The sequence below is a fragment of the Plectropomus leopardus genome, chromosome 19 (genome assembly GCF_008729295.1).
Source record: "Plectropomus leopardus isolate mb chromosome 19, YSFRI_Pleo_2.0, whole genome shotgun sequence".
NCBI classification, from domain to species: domain Eukaryota; kingdom Metazoa; phylum Chordata; class Actinopteri; order Perciformes; family Serranidae; genus Plectropomus; species Plectropomus leopardus.
In genome coordinates this window covers 20666666-20685198 of record NC_056481.1, presented here as the reverse complement: position 1 = coordinate 20685198, position 18533 = coordinate 20666666, and the positions used below count along the sequence as shown (strand labels likewise).

General features: G+C 39.5%; 1 protein-coding gene across 2 annotated transcripts; it reads left to right on the top strand.

Moving 5' to 3' along the window:
• Positions 1–1851: 1851 nt before the first annotated feature.
• Positions 1852–18103, top strand: csnk1e (casein kinase 1, epsilon). 2 transcript variants are annotated; one of them, XM_042507648.1, is made up of 11 exons: positions 1852–2081; positions 3185–3282; positions 5026–5136; positions 7810–7958; positions 9587–9815; positions 10428–10598; positions 12475–12623; positions 13193–13391; positions 13492–13637; positions 15826–15882; positions 16812–18103. In XM_042507648.1, the coding sequence occupies exons 2-10, from the start codon at positions 3207–3209 to the stop codon at positions 15856–15858; spliced, it is 1263 nt and encodes a 420-aa protein (XP_042363582.1). In that variant the 5' UTR covers positions 1852–2081; positions 3185–3206; the 3' UTR covers positions 15859–15882; positions 16812–18103. The 2 variants fall into 2 exon arrangements, with proteins under 2 accessions (XP_042363582.1, XP_042363581.1); XM_042507647.1 differs by having other exon boundaries at positions 15826–15893.
• The last annotated feature ends 430 nt before the right edge of the window (positions 18104–18533 follow it).

Below are 18533 nucleotides of genomic sequence, written 5' to 3'. Positions count from 1 at the left end.
AATTGATTAGCCTTCAAGTTCTGTGCAAGTTTAGGAAACGGTGCCACTACTTTGAACTCCGTTAGGGACTGTTGTTTATTTATCAGAGGATGGGAGTGGCTGTGGTATGACTTGTTTTATTTTTTAACCCGAAGCCCCAAATTTTCCTTAGCCTCCCAAAGTGATTTGGGGAAAATGTATGACTTTATCTTTACCACAACTTAGCTGTTCGAAAAAAAAAAAAAACCCTGACCTTTTGGCGTTTGTAAGTCAAAATTTGAAGAGGAAATCCCAGTGGGGGGAAAAAAACAAGGTTTTTCACTCATACATGCTGATTGGTTTGTAAAAATGCCAAACTTTAAAGGAGTGTTTTTGATGAAATATCTAAACTATTTTAAGCTCGGATTTGGTTATGATGTTTGGGGTTTTTTTCTGACTTAAGCTTTTGCCTCACATTATGTGTTCAAGGACTGTTTGAAATTTGAAAAAACCTATGATAACTTCCTGACCATGATAAATTGTGTAATTAAGGTGATTTTTTTTTTTTAAAGAAAATGTGATTATTAAAATGAATGCAAAATACACCAATTTAAAGTTGTATGCCCCCCTCCCCCAAAGCTAAAATAAAAAACATAAGTCCTTTCCCAGTGCTAAGAAATTATTTGACATGCCTCCCCCTTTTTGCACCACCACCTCCCCTCACATAAATAATGAACAGTCCCTCAAAGAGTGTGATAAAGTCACTCATATTAAGCAGCTTCGACATGTTGTTATCCTTTTCTTATTTGTTGCTCATTTAGTTATTATAAGCAACAAAACATAACTTTAATCAACAGTTTTTGTAATGGGGCTGCAGTTTGTTGTTACTAATGCGTAAGGGACTGTCCGTTTCTTTTGAGAGTGGAGGGGGTGGTGCAAAAAGGGGGAGGCATGTCATTGAGTAAGTACTGGGGAGGGGCCTGTGGTTTTGTTTGTTTGTTTGTTTCAATTCAATTTCTACTTCTTTACAATTTTACAAACATAAACTGTTAATAAAGCCCCTTATAATTTATTTGCATGCACATTAATTCACAACAACAACTTACTCTGTGCCTCTCTACGCCTCAATACCTGACAGCTTAGTTCAGAAGCTAACTGCTGCTGCATGAATCTGCAATATCTGAACATGCTAGCATGTTAGCATGCTAATTAGCTACCTCATTCAAAATATGACAAAATCTGAGTACGCAGTAAAACTGTATTTTTACTCTGAGATTATGGTAGACTGAAACATTACTGTGGTAAATGGTAATGTACATATAGATCAACTTTGGGGCATCCAACTTTAAATGGCTGTATTATTTTAATGCAAATTTTTAAAAATAGCCAACATTACACAATTCATCACGGCCTGAAGCTGTAAAAACAGAAATTATCATCGAATTTTTCACATTTCCAACAGTCTTTGGACACATTATGTGCGACAAATGCTCCTGTCAGAAAACCCCAACATTCACATCCAAAGTTCCCCCCTCCTCTTATGAGTAAAGAACAGTCCCTAAAGTGACACATTTTGGTAGGAAATACCACTAGAGGGTGTTGACACTTCTCTTTGACGCAACAATGTGGAGCATTGCTGTAGTGATTTTATTATTTTATACTGTTAGAATTAATTTGAGGGTGATGTATTGGTGCAGCAATGCATGAAGCAGCTTTAAGTGAAGGGTGTTGCTTCATTCATGCCTGCAGAAAGCAGCAGCAGCAGCAGCAGCAGCAGCAGCAGCGCGGCGGCTTTAAGACCATCCGGGCATCTCCACCAGTCTGTGGATGACATCATCGATATTGTCAATGGTGTAAACTGAGCGAGGGCTGGGTGGGGGTGTGTGAGGGAGGAGAACAACCACAGAAGGTGTCTCAGTGTCTGGATTTTTTTTTCCTCCCAAAATCGTGACAGTGAAAAATCTTCAAATCAGCTGTTATTTTTTTCGGGGTGTCTCTTGTTTTTTTTTCGGGGTCACAGATCTGCGAGGTTATGAGCCGTCCGGAGCCGCGTCGGTGCGTCGCTGTCCAGGGTCCTGAGTGAGACGGAGCCAGCGGGCGACCACGGAGCCTGACATAACCCGGTGAGGAGGAGGAAGAGGAGGAAGAGGAGGTGGGGTGGGGGAGAGGAGGGGGAGCATGCATGTTGGCTCAGAGGCTTGTGCATGTGTGTGATTTGGACACATTGAGTCCAAAAAACAGTCGTGTTGGGGAGGGGAGGGGTGCGCTCGTTTTTAGAGGTCCTACCTGTACACGGAGGGTGCGGTTATGGGAATTATGACCACGTTTGATGGTCAGTGTGTGTTTTTTGAATCCAGCATTTTTCCTCTGCTGTGGTATCTGGGGCATGAGGTATTCTCTCCGAAAGCCTGTTTTTGCAGCAGTTTTGTAACACTGACAGCAGCTCTGATGAGGCTGAGAGAGGAGATGAGCTAGAGGTAAAGGGGTTTGGTAATGTGCAGTATTTTCTCTGCACACTCGTCTATGTGAATGTATGTACAATGCAGCCAAAACAAAAATCAAAAAATGGACTTAGTCAGCGTTTAGCGCAATTGGCTCAAAAAAATAGTCAATCCCAGCTTTTAAGTCCTTATCTCATGACTGCTCAGACAGACAGGGTTCTGGGTGAGGAAAGCATGACTCATTTCGTCAGGGGACTCCAGTCAGAAATTGGGAGTTTATGCAAATCACTTGTACACAGGACTGATTTGGGAAGAGTGTGTGAGATGCTGATTCCCCCCCCCCCACCTCCTGCAGCTCTGAATAAATCATGTTATACAACTACACGGTCCCTTTTTTCCCATGCACTTTACAAACACTTTGTTGGCCTACATTTTTGTCCCCTTAAAATGTGTTATCATGTCCTGTTAAGGTGCCTAGCTCAACACAACATGGCTGGTAGGAGCTGGGTGGTTGCATCCACAGCCACGTAAGGTCACTTTATAGCTGAGCCACATTTTCCCTCCCAGTTCCAGTGATTCAACTCCGGGCTGCACTACGTCACTGCTCTGCTTCAGCACTTTTCATTCTTTCTCATCTCCAGAGCTCCCAGTTTTATTTTTCCTTCATGCTACAGCCGCCACAGGGCTCGCCGCTTCGAGTCTGCAGCTTTGCACCACTGTCCTTTTACTCCACTGATCACCTCTGATTGATGACAGCTTTGTTTTTGTCTCTCTGTGTGTTTCAGTGAGTTGAAAAGCTCAGGAGCCATGGAGCTGAGGGTGGGGAACAAGTACCGCCTCGGCAGGAAGATAGGGAGCGGATCCTTTGGAGATATTTACCTCGGTGAGAATTTGGACTGATGTTGTTCCTTATCCTCTGAAATAAACCATATTCCAGTTTTTGTGAACTCTGTTAAACAGGTCTTAGTCTTGAAAGACCTGCAGCACCCAATAAGGTGACAGTTTCCTGAAAATGTAAGAAACATTTGCACTTAACTGTAGTGAAAATGTAATAAAACAAAATAATTCCAACAATAATTTAATAGAATGACCTGATTGATGTTTTAATAACATTGTTTGTGATAATTTAATATCTTATTACAATATTCTCAGTGTTACGTGTTGCTGACTCTGCCTCATGAGGATATAAACCAGATTAAAAAGTACCTAGAAATTATACTCAAGTTAAAGGGATGATTCAGTTTTTTTTTTTGTTTGTGGGGTTGTATGGGGTGTTTATCCATAGTCAGGTTATTTCATACAGTAGATGTCAGTTGGCATGCCTCCAGTGCAGAGAAGCAGGCTGGAGTCCGACACAGAAAGCTAAGCAATGTACTGCTGTGGAGGGGTCAACAACAAAACATTTTGTTAGCCACCTAAAGAAATTATAATCACTTTTAAGTGTACGCTATATTAAGAGTATTTTCACTGCTTTACGTAAATGTCAGACTGATTTCCAGTGGAAAAATTATGCCTTTTTATCACTCTCTTCAAAGCCAGACCCCATTGAGAAAAACAGCGATTTAACATCACTGAACACAGGAGCTGCTGGTGTACTTCTGCCTCGATCAGCTATTTAGTTTGTGTTATTGTGTGACTTTGGCATTTAAAAGTGTTAGTTTGGATTCACCAAAGTCACACAATAACACAAACTAACTAACCAGTTGAAGCAGTGGTAGACCAGAGCTCCTGTGTTCAGGAGCTAAAATTGCTGTTTTTGTCATTGGAGTCTGGTGTCTTTGATGAGAGCAGAGATGGGAACTGAAGCTTTTTATGGCTTCCCTGTTGAACCGGCCTGTCTGATGAAAAGTGAAGCACTCTCAATATAGCTCACACTTAAACTGATGTTGATTTTTTAGGTGGGACTTTTGTAGGAGGCTAAAATACATTTTGTTGCTGACCTCATCCACAGCAGTGCACTGCATAGCTTCTGTGTCGGACTCCAGTCTGCTTCTCCAAACTGGGGATTATCCAAGTGACATCTACAACATGTACAACACTGACTATTGATAAGTACCTCATACAACCCCACATCAAAAAATCTTAACTATCCCTTGAAGGTAAAGTTTTGACATAATTTCAAATTTGAAACCTTTATTGAATGCCAGAATTTCATAAGATCAGGCGAGGCAAAGGAGACACCTCTTTCAATAAAAATCACTGCTGACTCAGATGAAGAGGACATTAATTTTGTAGAATTTAAATCCAGTGTTTTGCCTTCATTGCTGGCTTGCCTCAGGTAATCCTTGCACAGCAATTGGCATTGGTGTGAGCGGGTTCATTTCCTGTTTATTGGAATTTAGTTTAATGCATTTTTGCCTGATACAACTCAACACTTGCCATCTGCTGTACATTTCTAAGTCTACATAAAACCTGAAATAAATGCCAAATGTTAGTATTTTCAGAAGCTTGACGTGACACTAACAGAATTATAAATTTTGTACATACTTTACATTTTTAAAAAAGCATGGTTTGAGAGCAATTTCTATCACATTTTCAGGAAATGATAACATCACTGGGTGCTACAAGGCCTTTTGTGTGTTGGAAATGACTGTTGTGTTGTAATCTCTGTTATTTCTCTCATCAGGTTCTAACATCGCTACAGGAGAGGAAGTAGCCATCAAACTGGAATGTGTGAAAACCAAACATCCACAGCTCCACATCGAGAGCAAATTTTACAAAATGATGCAGGGAGGAGGTAAGACGGGGGTTTTTGAATGCTTTACTAGGGGGCACTGAGAGGCCGTGTAGAGTTTAAGGGGCACAGAGGGCGATTTAGTGCTGCTGAGGGGAATGAGCAGTGATTACAGTTGTTAAGGAGGCAGCGTGGTGCATTTTGAGACCTTAAAAAGACATCTCAGGACATTTAGGGGCATTTTAGGTCCATTCAGGGTCACTCAGGGACACCCAATGGCGTGTTTGACTGGTATTAAGGCTCATTTAAGACAGTTCAGGGTTGTTTCTAGATATTAATGGTCATTCAGCAGCACTGAGGTGAAGTCATGGCTGTTGCTTTGCATGTTAATGATGGAATTAACTGATATAAGATATGATTAGACTTAATCGATCCTGGGGAAAACATTCACATGTCGCAGCAGCACAGAGACAAGCTGAGGTTTTAAAAAAACAGATGAAAAATACTCAAACAAATAAATGAAAATTAAAATAAGAAATTAGGGAAATTTTGTATAAAAAATTATATATGCATCACAACACAATACTAATACTAATACAATATAAACGTCTATATAATAAACAATGAATATAACTAAATGAGAAAACTGTACAAATATTTGTGCCAAAGAAATCCAGTATTGCAATAAAATATAAGTAGGTATAGGTATGAATAATGAATACGATATTTAAGTATATACTTCTTATAGATTATATATGTGCAGTATATATATTATGCATGCTATACAGAAATTAAACACTACAATAAAAAATATATACCGGAAATATAGCATTATTACGTAATCATGTAAGTACTACAAAGCTATGTTACTACTACTTGCACTAATAATTCCATGGTCCATAGTGATGTATAATAAGGATGCAGATGTATTGTTGTAATTTGCTTGTTATATTATGTAAATTGAGCAGTAATTGCTAACAGGAGGCAGTTGGGTCCATGGGTCACTTCTGCAGTTGCTAGAAGTTGTGTGTAAATATTGTCGAGGAGCTCATATGATTTGATAAAAATAAAAATTTCTATTTGATTTGGAAAAAAATGTCAGCGTATTGAGTCAGTTATTACACTGGAGAAATTTAAAAATGTACTATATAAGATTAAAAAAATAAGAAAAAAACTCATATTATCAAGTTGTTTTGGGGTTTTCTCTCTCAATGTCTGCCCAGACTCAAAAGACTACAGGGCAACAGAGGACACATGGGAAAACCCAGATTCTTTCTTATCTGTTTGTCTTTATTCAAGACTGTTCACGCAGCCTTCAATTTATTCAGGTTGATAACCTTAAAAAAACATTACAAAAAAAGTGAAATATAAATACTAGTCCATAACATTTTCATGCTGGATTATATTATTTCTTTGTTTTATCAGTATTTGGTAATTATTTTCTTCTAACAATTCAAAATACATAAGTGATGATTTCAGAAATTATTTATCATCAGCCATAAAAAAACAGGAATAGTCATGGAATTTCACAATCCTATTTTCCAGGCAAAAATCAGTGAATGTTTTGGAAAAGATTTTTTTAAGTGTAGTCTTCTGTGGGTAACCTTCCACATAATTTAAGCAACATAACCAACTGTTACAGATTGAAAAAATGTTGCTGTTTGGTTTTCTTACCATCATTAACATTTGGAGCAAAGTATAACACACAGTTCTGTTCATATTGTATGTTGTGAATGGTCATTAAACATGTTTATGGGTCCTTGAAAAGTCATTGTAAAGTTATGAAATTTTGTCCAAGAAAATGTGTAAGATGTCTGTATAAGATATAATTAAATCAGATAATTCAAAGGTCAAATTATCTTAAACATCTTAATTGATTATTTAGTACATTTATGTAACTTATATTATAACTTAGGCTTATATAATGTCATGAACCCAAATGTAACTTGTCAAATAATATCCTTTAAACACATACCTTAAACATGTTGTGTCAAACGCTCTATAAGGACGTTTTTACACCCAACGCTATTTAATCCTCTGAAATCACTTCTCTTGTGCTGCTTTCAGATGCTTTCACAAGTATTTAAAACTTTGAACCTTGAGCAAATTAGTACAATTTCTTTCCAAAACATGAGGAAAAAGCAATGAGCAACTTGGTAAGATATGTTTAACAAATTGCAAGAAATTAGTAGATTTAGAAATTTATTTACAAAAAGCTTTAGGGAAAAATGTCCAGGGGAAAAAGAAAAAAGGTAGGAACAATTTTGATAATTACATAAATAAAATTATGTTAGAATTGTTTTATAATTTTAGAGCACTTTTCCAGGTAATTGTCCTGGTGTGTTGTTTTTTTTTCTTTTTTTCCTTTTCTTCACTAATTTTTTAGGTCATTTTCTTGGGTCTGTCTGTCTGTGCAGAAAACACAAAAAATGCATTCTGTAATACATGTTAGTTCATGTGCAACACGCTTTCTCATTTTCTTCAATAAAATATTGAACAAAAAAAATTGATCTAAGCCAGCACAATTGGATAAACAACTGAAATAGAAAAGATGAATTCATTTTTGAAGAACTGCATCGCAGCAGTAGTATAAATACAAACTGGAATTCCAGTCAAATAAAGCAGATGTGAAAAAAAATATGTTAGTGAAAATTTGAGGATATGTACACCAACCCTGTCTCATCATGCAATGTTCTGTTTTGTAACCCTCTGATTCCCCTCCCCTCCCCACCATAGTGGGAATCCCGTCTATCAAGTGGTGCGGAGCGGAGGGCGACTACAACGTTATGGTGATGGAGCTGCTGGGCCCCAGTCTGGAAGACCTGTTCAACTTCTGCTCCCGCAAGTTCAGCCTGAAAACGGTCCTGCTGCTGGCCGACCAGATGGTGAGACAGACTCTCTGACTGTAAAACATTATAGTTCATCAGGGTTTTTCCTCAGATCCAGAGCCAGTAATCACCACACAGTCCCTCTGTAGTGACTAATTACTGAAAGAGCCCACTGAAGGACATTGTGATGTTTTACAAAGGCTCCATCAGGGTTCATCGAGCTGTTACGGAAGAAAAAACAGCACATAAACAGTGATAGTTACAGATAATTGAAAGGTACACATTAAATTATGCAATTCCAGTCCTGCAGTCATCTAAACTTGCACCTTTGCTTGCTCACAATGCACTGAAGTCGACCCCGGGCTGGGAAGTTACACAGATTTCACTAAAAGGACAAGGCTATTTTTAGACTGTAACTAAATGGATCATTTGAAACCGGAGAATAATTCTCATCTAAACCTCTGAAGCTTGTTTCCTGGCTCCAGACAAAGCTTATCCCCTCGCTATCTCCGACCGTTCAGCTCCTCCATAAAAGTCAATTCCAATCTAGGACACGGAAGATCCGCGAGAAGAAGGCCTAATCCTTGTCGCAGGGGTCGGCCCGCGGTGTCTTTTATGAGCCTCTTTAATCCTTCGTATGTCGTTCTTTAGTCTACATTTGTTCTTTTTGTCCCATTTTCTCTCGCCGACTTTGACCTCTTTGCTGAATTGCTGCTGTCGCCTCTCATCTCCTCTAACGGGGCAACGACAAAGATTTTAGCTGTCCTATAACATAAAATGACCTCTATATATCAGCAGACAGGCTGGTGGGGTTTTGATTAACACCAGTGTTTCAACTATTATTTCACTGGTCAATAAGAGCCTCACTTTTAGTTTTAGACCAAACTCTCTAAAAATGGTAAAATAAAGACTCGTACATAAAACGTCACAGCCCTACCAACTGACCAGCCGAAGCAGGAATACTCAACTTGTTTTTACTTGGGGACCACTTTTGCAAAATGACAGGAGGCCAGGGGCCAGTCTTTTTAGGACATTTACAGGATTTTAGGAAATTTCTAGGATTGTAGGACGTTTCCAGGATTTTAGGACGTTTCTAGGATTTTAGGACATTAGCGGCTTAGCTAGGACATCTGTCGGGGTTCATGGGGTATCCTTCACTGGCACTGCTTGGATAAACAAGCTCTATTTTGATGCAGTTTTATGCACTTTGGCACCTTATGTGTACTAAAAGTACAAAAAAATCCCAGTGTATACCATCCTGTGTGGCTCTGAAGAGAGCTTTCTAAGGTTTGAGAAAATAACCCTGATGATGTCATCACACTAGCTCAAACTGGGCTCGAGACTCTAATTTTAAAGACTATGCCTGCATTAGAAACGTTGGGTGTAATTCTGTTGTCAGATGGAACTCATGGGAAGTTGTGTACATAATATGCTTGAAGTTCAAGTAATTAAATCACAGGAACGAAGCTGCAAGGCAACATGTACGCACCCAGCACACATCCTGGGGGCCAGGTCTAAGATCTCTAACTTTTAAGGGTTAGCCTTAGCATACAGACATGAAATGATCTGGATCCAGTAATGTCTAAACCTTAAAATGCCATTTATACCTTTATAAACTGCATTTCTTGTGATAGGCTTCAACATTTGATCCCAACTAAAACCTGCTCCCTGTCTTTCCGTTCCAGATCAGCAGGATTGAATACATCCACTCCAAGAACTTCATCCACAGAGACGTGAAACCCGACAACTTCCTGATGGGACTCGGCAAGAAGGGCAACCTGGTCTACATCATCGACTTCGGCCTGGCCAAGAAATACCGGGACGCCCGAACGCACCAGCATATCCCATACCGCGAGAATAAGAACCTCACCGGCACCGCCCGCTATGCCTCCATCAACACCCATCTGGGCATCGGTAAGACGGCGTGCACGCAGAGGCTGGCCTGCTTATCTGTGCAGGTGTGAGTGTGTGTGTTGTGTGAACTCCACAGCAGAGTGCCAGTAGAGTATGTTGCAATATGCATGTTTACTGATCAAAACTGAATGCTCAGAACTCCAGCGTCATCCTCCTTCCATTCTCTACATCAGCGAAATTCAACCTCCGAGGTCGTAGGTCATAGGCCCCCCAGCTATTTTCTTATTCACAATAAGAGAAAAGGTGATTCATATTGGGAATTGTTTTTGTACTTTTATTACACATAAGGTGCTAGAGTGCTTAAACAGCTTCAAAATAGAGCTTGTTTATTAAATAAAAGGTGCCTGTGGATCCTAGAAACATTCTAAAATTCCACAAGCATCCTAAAATCTGAGAAATGTCCTAAAATCCTAGAAACATGTTTGGGGCTGCTGCGACTGGCCCCTGGCCTCCTGTCCTTTTTTAAAATATGTCCCCCCCAGCAAAGCAAGCTGAGTATCCCTGCTCTACGCCTTTCATGTGACGTCCTGTCCCTTTTCTTCCTCTCTCCTTTGAATTTTCTTTTGCATCTCATCTCCTCTTCTTCTCTCCATTCTGTCTTTTCCTCCACAGAGCAGTCGAGGCGAGACGACCTGGAGTCTCTGGGCTACGTTCTCATGTACTTCAACCTGGGCTCTCTGCCATGGCAGGGGCTTAAGGCCGCCACCAAGAGGCAGAAGTATGAACGCATCAGTGAGAAAAAAATGTCCACCCCCATCGAGGTTCTCTGCAAGGGATACCCCTGTGAGTAAAGAGAAATACATACCAGTAGAAACAGTAGGCGAGAGTAGATTTACAGAAGATTTGTGCAATGTTTCTTTTTTTCGGTTGTTTATTGATCTTTTTGCACACCAATTGAATATAGTGTTAAAACACTGGTGAATGACAGTGTAATTTAACAGTAGTACAAAAAAATCAACAAAGAAAACACAATGGTAATATTTTAGAAAGTTTCACCACACATGCAAAGAACTGCCCCGACATCTTTCCTAATTTACTCAAAGAGCCTTTCCTTGTGTGCCAGATTATTTTTTAAATTACTGAGAATCTTCACAAACTGTGGGAGGGCAGCAGAGGTGACTTCCATCTCCAGAGCATTAGACGCAAGGCCAATAATAGGCTTGTTTGCAAAAGTGGACAGTGATAATCTTTACAAAAAAAATCTAAATGTTTTTTTCTTTTTTATCATTGACATATTTTAGAGCCAGGTGCCACAGGTGCAAGACCCCGAGCATGATGGGAAATGCCTGGCTCTTAGCTCATCAAACAGCTGATTGGCTCAGATAATGATTCATCATTGTGATGTTTCAGATAAGCTTTTTACATTTTTGTTGAATTTCAGAGATTTTTTTAATTTATTTGTCTTGTCTGAAGGTTTTTTTCTGTTAGCAGAATACATGTTGTGACTGATGGTGATGTTTTACAGTCAGAGAGACTAAATACTTTCATCATGAACTATACAGAGTCTATTTTATATTAACATTGGACTGTTTTAAGTTTTATTTTAAGTAGGACTATTTAACAGCACAAAGTCTTGTGGTCAGTAGCCAAAGTGGGATGTGAGGATTGTTAAAACAACATGTGTACAGATGTGAAGTCCTGACTGTCGGCTGTCTGATGGATCTGCACTGAAAGCTTGTTGTGTGTTTGACTATCAGACTGATGTTTTTGATTTAGGTTGTGTAGTCTGAGGGTGACAGGTGTGCTCAGCCGCAAACTGATATGATGACATAATCACAATAATTGGAGGTTGTAAACAAACTGATATATGAATCTGATAAGATTTGAATGAATCGGAATCAAATCTAACAGGATGTGGGTTCCTCTGTGACTGAACGCTGCCGGAAAAGTCAGAAAACTGTCCGACTTGATCAGAGCTTTTTGTCACCACCTCCTGCTGCGGCCGCCTGCTCTCATCCACTGTCAAAGAAGGAACAGAGGGATACCAAACAGAGCCGTTATGCCATTAGGCTCGATAAGTGTGCCGGTTACCTCTTACAAAGTCTTAAAAATCACAGTCCCATGTACATGACCAAAACACGTGCACATACATGCAGGTGTTTGAAGACATTTTTCACAAGAAACATCAATACATGGATAAATCTTGAAAAGATTTTGGTCCAATGAGTGCAATGAACAGCTTCACAGTGAATCAGCCCAGTTCTGGCCCAGACAAATGAGGTATGCACACGTTCAAGAATATCCCCCCAAAGCTCCTCAGAAACCTCGTCCTTCAAATCTTCTTCCCGAAGAGCCTTCAGAGAGGTTGAGGATGAGATTTTAATTTAATAGTAAATAATTGCCTGTTATCACAGGGTTCTGAGCATGTAGAGGCCTGTCAGCAGGCATGTAAGGGAACTGGGCATATTTAGTGTGAACAAAACTGCAGATTTGCAGGTAAAAACATGATGTGCAGGAAGAGAGAATAGTTGTGAGAGCTGCTGCAAAGACACAAAAATGTTATTAACAAAAAAAATCCTTCATTTGCTTTTTCCGAGGTTGGAACATACATAAAACGCACTTCTTCTGCAGTCCACCTCTGAATCCACTTCAGTCAGATTCCTGTATGAGCGCACACGGCCGATAAAGCTGCTTCTAATTTCTCTCTTGTGTCTCCCAGCTGAGTTCTCCACCTACCTGAACCTGTGTCGCTCCCTGCGGTTCGACGACAAGCCTGACTACTCCTATCTGAGGCAGCTTTTCAGGAACCTTTTCCACCGACAGGGCTTCTCCTACGACTACGTGTTCGACTGGAACATGCTGAAGTTTGTGAGTGACTCGTCTTATCCACAACTCAGACCTGTCACACTCTATTACAGTATTAATCAGCAGAACACTGTGACAGGGCTGGATTCATCCAAAAAAAATCTCAATAGACTGAAGTTCAATTAATAGATTTAAAAAACTACTTTAATTTAAAAACATTTTTTTATTTAAAATTATGTTACAAATTTATTATAATTTTTAGGTACTTTTCCCAGGTCGATTTCTTTTTCTTTCTTTTTTTTTTTTTACTTTTTAAAACACATTTTCAGGCAATTTTCTTTGTCTTTTTTACTAATTTCTTGCTGATTTTTGGGTCATTTCTTCTTTGGTTGCTCATTGCCTTTTTCCCATGTTTTCAATAGAAATCAAGCCAATTTGCTCAGGTTTCGAAGGGTTAAAGTAACACCAGCGATTGTCCGATCAATGAGAATTTGGGGGGACAAGAGCATATCGACTGACCAACCAGTTGTTTACAGCCCTAAACAATGAGCTTCATGCTTTTGCATACTAGTAATGTTTTTGTCCTTTTTCCTCCTCCAGAGTACATTCAGGTCTGTCGCTCTGTGTTTCAGGGGGCCAGCAGGACCACAGAGGATAGTGAAAGGGAGAGGAGGGAGGGGAAAGAGGGCGAGGAGCGAGCAGGAGGAGGCCAAAGAGGAGCTGGAGGTCGAGCTCTGCCGCCTGGTCCGAACCCTTCAGCCGCCAACAGAGTGAGGAACGAGGCGGATGCCACTCCCTCGAATCCGGCCACACGTGGGGTCCAGCAGTCAGGTCGGGATTTGGTTTTTGGAAATACAACAATAACTGACTGAAGGTTTTTGGTTTAATCATTTGTGCCTGTGTGTGTGTGTGTGTGTGTATGTGTGTTCAGGTAACCGTTCTCCTCAGGCGGGGAGAGCAGAGCGAGCCGAGCGAGAGAGGAAGGTGGCCATGAGGCTTCATCGCGGGGCCCCCGCCAACATCTCCTCATCCGACCTCACTGCACGCCTCGACCAATCACGCATCACTGCATCACAGGTGAGAAGATTATGGTTTTGATTTTTTTTTTTTTTGTAAAGAGAGCTGCTGCATGTTTTCTGCACATCAGTCTCCAGCTGAGAGTGTCCTCGTCTTATTCATCAGGGTGTTCGTAGAGCACAGTGCTGAGAAACTGACTGAATCATCTAATGCAGCACATGCAAATTGCATGCTTTCAGATTTGATGCTGCGTGCACCCAATATTTAGAGATATGAAACAGAACCGTTGCACTCCCTGTCCATCTTCAGTCTGATATTGTGTCCACTCCAGCTGATCTCTGTTAGGGAGGGGGGATTCGATTTTCAGAATCAGATAAACTTTATTGATCCCCCCGGGGGGAAATTGTCACTCGTTCCAGTTGTTCTGATACCAAGCATAGAAGTTATCGAAAGTAGAAATAAGAATAACAATTAGCACTAGTAAAATGATAAATATGTATGATGTGCTGAGTGTGTAAAATATAAATCTATGTACCCTATGGTACAATACAATGTATAAAACTAGAGGTTAGAAATATGTGTATGATGCTACAATTTACATCAGATATATACACAAGTAAGAACAATTAGAATAAGAATATACATAATATATACACAATGAGTAACAATGTTAAATGTACTCATTCAAGAGTCAAAGAGTTGAGTTTTCCCATATCAGTTACTAGAGATCAATTTATCAGCCTGAATCGAATTTTTAATTCCACACTGATGCCCAGTCATGCCAACATAGCTTTTTTTTTGGCAAGACCACGCCTTTTAGGCGATCTCGGCTTGCTTGTTTTTTTCCTCATCAGAGAGCATCTGCTGTGTTCACATATGCCCAAACAATCCGGGCCAAGGGGGGGAAACACTCCTTATTTCTGAAGAACTGTTCCATATAATCCAGGTGTGAAAGAACCCTAAAATTCTTCATACTCAGTTTGGCTGATTGTCTTGATATTTCGTTCATTAATCCTACTCATTTTGGTGATCATCTTACTTTTCCTGTTGCGCCATCAGTGTGTCACCATTTTCACTTATATGTGAAATATCTTGACTACAATCCACTGGTTGGGTTGGCACAAAATTCACGGTCCCCTGATGCTATACCCTCCCGACTGGTGATCCACTCACTTTCCTCTGTAGCCACAGTGAGGGTCATTTTTGTACTTTTTTGTACATTTTTAAAATGGTTTGGTTTATTTTCAAATACCTGCAAAACCAACCTCAGCTGTAGTGGTGTGATAAAACAGTGAGCATGTTAAACATTATACTACTGGTTGTAATTGTGAGCATGTCAGTAAGCTAATGTTTGCGTTTGACTCAAAGCACCACTGTGCCTCAGTACAGCCTCACAGAGCTGCTGTATGTCTGCGGACTCTTATTATATCAGAATTTTTAAAAACTCGCCATGAATAAACTGCAGCAGACATTTCTCTTTTCTTTTACGTAGCCTGATGTAGCCCTTATGTTACCCTGAGCTGCTGATATCTCTGGATTCTCTGTCATGCTAGCCGCTCGTGTTGATGCAAATTAATAATTCATGATGCCAAATTGCAAATATTGGAGCTGAAAAAATATTCAAACATAATCTGCTCATAATTACCACTACTACGATACTGATGCAAAGATTTTTTGTTACTGTGCAGTTTAAGTCATGACATGATACAAACGCAGAATAGACTAATCCACCGAAGCTCCTCCTGGTGCCTCAGAGCCTCTTTACCATTTGTAATCGGAGTCTCTTCATCCAGTGCTTCTGCATTTATTCAGCATCCTGCAGTAATGTCAGCAGCCATTTTTAATATCCAGACCGTCTTTACATCAATAACTCTTACATGCTCTATAACAATCTGATGGAGCAGAGATCAAATTCAAATAGATACAGTTTCAAGCATGCAGTCTGAATTTACATAAATTAACTAGGACGTAGACAGAGTATGTTTGCTGGATGTTTGCTGATTATCCTGTAACATGACAAAATTATTCCGTTTATTTCAGTCGCCCTCTACAAGATGACTTTGTGGTGGTTTTCTAATTTGGTCACTGTTGTGATACAAAGCCTCCTTTTCCTGATCCAAATCCAAACTTAGGAGATAAATCAGGAACTAAGGAGGCTAACAGGATTTTTAAATACGGTGTGTTCCTCAGGTTTCTGTCGTCTCCCTTTGATCTGCTTCAAACGTCTCATCTTTCCCTCCTCATTTAGGTCAGTGTGCCATTTGAACATCTGGCAAAGTGAGTTCCTCTCCTGGCTGGTCTGCAGGTCAGTGGCAGGTATGGACTTGTCACACACACCAACACACACACACACACACACACACACACACACACACACACACACACACACACACACACACACACACACACATACACACACACAGCATGCTTGAACAGCTGTCTGGTTCTTTTGTCCTTGATAACCCCTGATCCCCCTGACCCTTCATGTCCAAGGAGAGAAAGAAACTGTTGATGCTCTGCTAAAACTGTTACTCAGCAGTAGTGTTTAAAGCACTAATAAGTAATTAAAAACTCCAGTTATTAAGAAAATATATGATAAAATAGCCAAGGATGAGGTGTTACTTTGACTAAGTCAAAGATAAGGAGGAAAGGAGATATATAGGGCCCTATGAAATCAGTTTTTTTTTTTCCAGATTTAGTTTCCAGATTTTTTTCCCCATATCCTGTAAGAGTAAATTTTCTTTAAATTTTGTGTGTAACGATCTGATTTTTCTATATTATGGGTTTTACAATTTGTTCTAAATTCTGTTTTCCATTTTAATTTTTCTAAACTCTCTTTCTTTTTTTCATAATTCTGTGTTTTCCATTTTTATTTTTTATTTTATTCTGTGTTTGAGTCACACAGTGTAATTTTTCTAAATTCTGTGCTCTACAATTTACTATTTTCCAAATTCTGTTGGCTTTTTCTGGTTAACATTTGATATCATTAACTATAACACAAAGGTAGCTTGACTTCATTCTCTGCTCAGGATACCATTACTCCTCTTTGTCTTTAAATAGAAAATCGTTGTTTTTTGCTGTATTGGAATCAATGTGAGCACTATAGGGGGACAGATGAATGCTGAATGTTTTGATTATTTTGCTGGATTTGTGCTCACAAAGAATTATTGAATATTTCCAGTTTTATCCAAAAAGTGACATTTCTCTCCTTGTGTTTTGTGTCTCGTGGCCCAGCAGCTGCAGGGTATCAAATACCCCTTACTTTACAAATGGATGAATGAAAACATGAATGAGTGGAGGAGAACAAGAGGAGCAGGAGGAGGCGCTGCAGGCCCTTAATGGGGGGATCGAGGCCATCCGTGTGTGTGTCAGTATGCTGTGTGAACAGTGGTGACCCGGAAGAGCCGAGGGGAACACTGAGGCGATACAACCAGCGGGACAAACAAACAAACAAACAAACAAACTCTGGGCTGCTTTTCAGGATGTGGCCACGAGGGGGTAAAACAACACACAGGTCCCGCCCCTTCTTCACTCATATTCACCTGTCCATCGACTCAGAGGCTCAACTTGCAAAAAAAAAACAAAACAAAAAAAGAGTGCACAAAATGGACTAAATTTAAAGTTATTCTGTGGTTTACACCTGTGATAAAACATTTTAAAAAATCCTGCTAATGTTTAAAAGCTACATTCGCTGCTTTATGGTGTTCTTGATTATAAGTGAATATGTAAACAACTACAGAGATGAACACAAAACAAATTCAGGCCAATAACAGATGTTTGGAGACGGATCAAGAGAGGATCGGAGGTAGAGAGTGAATGTGAGAGAGTCTGCTGTGAGCTGGTGGATGGGAGAGAGGCTGCTTTTTGTCGATAAGTGTCCGTGTCTGTCTGTGTTACTGTCTCAAGTGTATGTTTTGCTTTAGATTTGTTTTAGAGGGACAGAGGAGGGACAGGTGGGAGATTATAACAGAAGTATTGTCCCTCTTCTTCAGCGCACAACAGTTAAAAAAAGAGGTGGAATACCGCTTAAAGGAGAGGACAGGATAAACGGGAGAGCAGTGGGGATTGTACGATATGACAAAGCCTTAGTCCAGCTTGTTACTCCAGGTATGAAAAGACTTGAGAAAGTTATAAGATCTTGGTGGTAAGCAAGTCTGGTGTTTTTGGTTTTTTTTTTTACTTTTGCTTTTTTTGTTTTATAATGTAAAATGTGTAGATAACTTTTGCCAGAATGTGACAGATTGTTTAAAGATGGAGCTGGAGAGAAGTTTACATCCTGACAGCCCTGTTTGGGAGGAGTGTAAAACAACCTTTAGAGTCCGCCAGAAGTGTGTGTTTTGGTTTCCGCTGTGGCAGACAATGACGGAGAGGTCCTTGTTGATATTTGGAGGAGTGTTTTTGAGACAGGCCTGTCAGGATGGACGGATGTCACCGGTGGGAACGAGCTGTCTGATGTCCTGTACATTTCTTTACCATGCTTCGACTTTATTACTATGATATTTGTGTATATTTTCTGAATCAATAAAAAATATACACAGCTTATGCAGACTTCTTATAGTATGTTTCGATTGATCACAAAATATTTAACCATTCATATTTATTATTTGATACTGAATATATTTCATTTTTAAAAATATTTCCATGTTGTTTCTGAAGTATTTTCTTCTGTATCTTCTGTTATGTTCAATACATGTCATGTTAAATTTGGTAGGCCACCTTGTTTTTCTTCATATATCTTTGATGATTCCTCCTCGTTCATGCCATTTTTTATATTTTTTTTGTCATTGTTATTTAATTCTTTATAATATAATTCTTTATTACATATATGTATATTTAAAAACAAACAAGTCACATTTTTAAGTCCTGTTTATCGAATTGCTTCTGCCTCAGGTTAAGCAAACAAATATAAAAAACAGAAACAAAATGATATAAATAGAACAAAAAACTTTTTTTTAA